The sequence below is a fragment of the Ovis canadensis genome, chromosome 11 (genome assembly GCF_042477335.2).
Source record: "Ovis canadensis isolate MfBH-ARS-UI-01 breed Bighorn chromosome 11, ARS-UI_OviCan_v2, whole genome shotgun sequence".
NCBI lineage: Eukaryota > Metazoa > Chordata > Mammalia > Artiodactyla > Bovidae > Ovis > Ovis canadensis.
This window is the reverse complement of record NC_091255.1, coordinates 34,674,209-34,678,236: the sequence shown is the minus strand read 5'-3', so window position 1 is coordinate 34,678,236 and position 4,028 is coordinate 34,674,209. Positions and strand designations below refer to the sequence as shown.

The 4,028-nt window shown below is 47.6% G+C and overlaps 1 protein-coding gene across 1 annotated transcript in view; it reads right to left on the bottom strand.

The window, feature by feature from the left end:
- Nucleotides 1-59: 59 nt before the first annotated feature.
- C1QBP (complement C1q binding protein) overlaps nucleotides 60-4,028 on the bottom strand; it is an 8,406-nt gene continuing 4,437 nt past the window's right edge. Inside the window, exons 3-6 of the mRNA XM_069603207.1 lie at nucleotides 2,379-2,475; nucleotides 941-1,036; nucleotides 578-697; nucleotides 60-461 (exon numbers count right to left, since the gene is read on the bottom strand). Coding sequence (XP_069459308.1) covers nucleotides 312-461; nucleotides 578-697; nucleotides 941-1,036; nucleotides 2,379-2,475 — 463 coding nt within the window. The 3' untranslated portion in view covers nucleotides 60-311. The remainder of the gene's footprint in view (nucleotides 462-577; nucleotides 698-940; nucleotides 1,037-2,378; nucleotides 2,476-4,028) is intronic.

The following is a 4,028-nucleotide window of genomic DNA, read 5'->3' as shown; positions in this document are numbered from 1 at the left end:
CCTGTTTCATGTTTTGTAATGCAGGTTGAAAGGGAGGGTATAGAATTAGAAAGGACAAATCACCTTGGAGATTTTTATTGTCCATCATTATGTTATACAAAAATCCAGAAATAAAGGGTTTGTAGAAGATAAATGAATGGTAAATAAGAGAAAACAGAAATAAGTTAAAAGTGAATTATTTTCCATGATATTGGGATTAAAAAAAAAAAACAAACCATTTCAAAGCATGTGGGTCTGGCTTCAGAGTTAGGTTTTGTTCACTGGCCAAAGCCTGCCATAAAATTAAGGTGTTCAGCACCTTGCTGCCTGCTCTACTGGCTTTTGACAAAACCTTTGAGGTCTTCGAGGAAAGAAATGTACTCCTGGTGCTCCAGGGCTGTGCTGAGCTCCACCAATTCATCAGCAAAAGTGTTGTCCACCCCTCGGTCCGCAAGGAAATCCATTAGGTGGTCGTATAAGCCCTAGGAGGAGGATCATTTACTAGTTAAAAAATAAAGACACCTGAGACACTTACTAGGATGCTTCTTTGTCTCTCCTTGGATTAGGTAGGCCCCTCCCCACCTTATCTAGCACTCACCCAATCCAGGGAATCTGTGTTGAGTGTGTAATTTGTGTCCTTCCAGTCAGACTCGCCGGTGGCCTGAAAACTCACTTCCTTGATGGAGAAAATGTCACTCTGGTCATCCTCTTGTCCAATCTGAAGAGAGACAGTATTTGGGGAAACAAAGGTTTTCCAGGACAAGCCAGACTCAGGCGAAGAAAAGGGATTATTTACAGCTTGAAACTCAGATTTTAACCTTGTTCCCTTACCTCCCACTAATCTTCCCAGCTTTGCTGCTCTAAGCCAGAAAATGTTAATATCATCTAGATGGAACCAGGAAAGCCCCCTGGAGGCCCCCCACCCCCACCCCCCGGGCTGCCAGCTCTCCACCCTACACACCTCATCTTCTGGATAGTGGCAGTCCAGCACAAGAGCCTTGCTGCTGCCATCCTTTGTAACTTCAACCACGAAATTGGGAGTGGATGTCAATTCAGGCTAGGGAAATAAGAACAAGTCAGTAAATGTTTGTTGGCAAGGGTCTGGTGGCAGGGGTCTGGACTAAAGGTCTCAATTCAGGGGTCTGACGGCCACTGCTATTACGATATTACTTAGCCACTTACAAGTCTTGCTTCCCCCGTCCCTGGGTTTCTCCAGGCAATAACACTGGAGTGGGTTGCCATTTCCTTCTCCATTGCATGAAAGTGAAAAGTGAAAGTGAAGTCACTCTGTCAAGCCCGACTCTTAGGGACCCCATGGACTGCAGCCTACCAGGCTCCTCCGTCCATGGGATTTTCCAGGCAAGAGTACCGGAGTGGGGTGCCATCGCCTTCTCCGACACTATGCTAAGAGGTTCCCAAATAAGAAGCCTAGGATCTTTAACATAGTATTACAGCCACGTAACCCACTCGTTCAGAGACTGGGCCGAGTACATCCTGTCATTCCTTTCTAGCGTTATGGACTGTTTCGGAGGAAGAGTATCATAATTTAGTACAGCCTTTCACTTCTATTAGCACCCTGCTTGTTTAAAGAACATACAAGGTTCAGAATTAGGAACTCAGCTCTAGCCGCACCTAGTGTGCCAGTTAATTTTCCTGGGTCAGTTTCTACATCTATACACTACAAAGCTGGCTCAAAGCTCCAAAACCCCTTTCCAGATGTTTTGGGATCTTCATTACAGCCCAGGACCAAAGGCTGGTGCCTCTGACTAGAGGCCCAGAGGCCCTCTGAGAGTGAGCCAGCCAACCTCATGGATGGGGTGGGGGTGGTCTTTGTCAGGGGGCTGGGCCAGCACTCTAGGGAGCTGAGCTGGGTGATGAGACAACACCATGCCCACCCAGCCAGAAAGTCTGGGGACCTGTGGCCCTCATACTGGCTGGTTTCTAGGCCAGGCACAAAGCTTCCTAAAATGTTCGAGGACTAAACACCATCCAGGTCCAACCAAGAAGGGCAGCAACTTAAGGAGAGGCCTTGCCAAAGTCTCTGATGCCCCTGGCTGGTGTTTATTACCAACTCGGGACATGTATTCCTCATGTGGAACACTCCAAATGATTTATCTCCTGATCATGAGAAGGGTTAAGACAGTTTAAATTCCTTCCTGTTAGGTGAACACCGGCCAAACTATAACGCTTAAGCCCACAGAAAACAATTCATTAACACTTGGCCCCTGGGAAAGAAAAGTGGCCACACAGTTCTGGTGCTCTGCAAGTAAAGGCCCAAGGATGGCTGCCTTTGCCTTCTTCTCCTGGCGTTAGAATTTAAACAAAACAAAACCAATGCTCCTTCCCTAAGCCTGTCAGAAATAGGTGGGTACAGGCTAGTTACAGTGTTAGAAACTTACCTCCTGCTCCTCAGCCTTCTGCCCTTGGGAGGGTTCTTCCTCCTCACCACCGAAAGCAGGTGGGATGCTATTGTTAATGTTGAAAGTGACAGTGATCCTAGAAAGGCAACCAAAGAGCACAATGAAGATGTCTTTTTAACTGAGTAGCTGAGTACTAAGGCTTGCTACAGTTAAAAATGCTGTTGAAACAATGTATCTCAGCCAGCTTTACATCTGATTTGCCTGCATTCCATCCACAGTTGGATTCAGCAGGTCTGAAGTGGGCCTACTATGTGTTGGCTGCTGGAAGTCAATTAGGCACTATTTCCTCAGCCAAATACAGTTGTGTGTCGGCTGCTTCTGCCATCAGGCCACTATCCGGGGCTCTCTGTCAACCTTATAGCCACAGTCAGCTGACACCGCCACTCTTGTCTTTCCAGGGCACCTTCCAGTGGTGGTGAGTGGCTGAGAAGCTGTGGGCATGGGCTAGAAGCCTCCTCTAAAACAATAAATGTACTTGGCTGCACAGGGTCTTGGTTGCGAGGTACGCATGACCATTGTTATGTGTGGGATCGCTCAGTTGCTGCATGCGAGATCTTAGTTCCCTGACCAGGGATTGAACCCAGGTCCTCTGCGCTGGGAGCAGACACTTTGACCACCACAAAGTTCCAAAAGCCTCCTTTAAAAAAATAAAATGTACTTGGCTGGGCTGGGTCTTGGTTGCGAGGTGCATGTGACCTTTGTTGCTCTGTGTGGTATTTTAGTTCCCTGATTGGGGATTGAACCCAGGTCCCCTGCACTGGGAGAGGAGAGTTTTAACCACTGGACCACCACGAAGTCCCAGGAGCCTCCTTTAAAAATCTTCCTCCATTAGAAGAAAATCTGCCTGAGAGGAAGAGAAGGAGCACCGGAGGGCTGTGGCATCAGCTGAGGATGGAGAGTAGCCCTGGCCCCAGGAAGGGGAGGCCTCACAAAGGACACCACATAGAGGAGCTCTCTGGTGGGCCAGGGGTTAGGACTTGGTGTGTTCACTGCCATGGCCTGGGTTTGATCCCCGGTCAGGGAACTAAGATTCCCACAAGCAGTGTGGCAAAAAAAAAAAGAATATGCTGCTGGACAGTTTTATTCTTCAGAGCAGATGTAGGAAGTTTAATAAATGACAAGGCAGGCCACAAACACCACCTAATTACAATTTTAACTTGCAAGAATCTTCACCTGACATATCATATTCCAAAATTTGAACTGAAAATTGAGTGACACTTGGAACGAGCACTGCTAGGTTGCAGACAACACTGCCCTCTGAAGCCATGGTAACTGGTGCCTTGACAGACAGAGGTTTGATGTACAGGCACAAAATCTGTCTAAGCTGTGACAGTGGGGACCAAACTGACCCCTGGACAGAGAAATGCAGCTATGTTCAGCAGCACATTATAATGGTCCCAAACTGCCTATGCCTTCGCCTAGGAGAGTGGTTTGGGTCACGTTACAGACCACACAATTGACCTATGAGGGGGAAAACGCTACAATACTAGGCAAAAGCACCAGCCCGCTGCTTCACAGCGCATGCGAAACTTCAAAGCGGACCATGGACTTAAAACAGCTTAAGCAGGCCAAAAGCGTCCCTCTTTTCTAATGAAAAACTATACTGCAACCCCACCCTGTTAATTATCT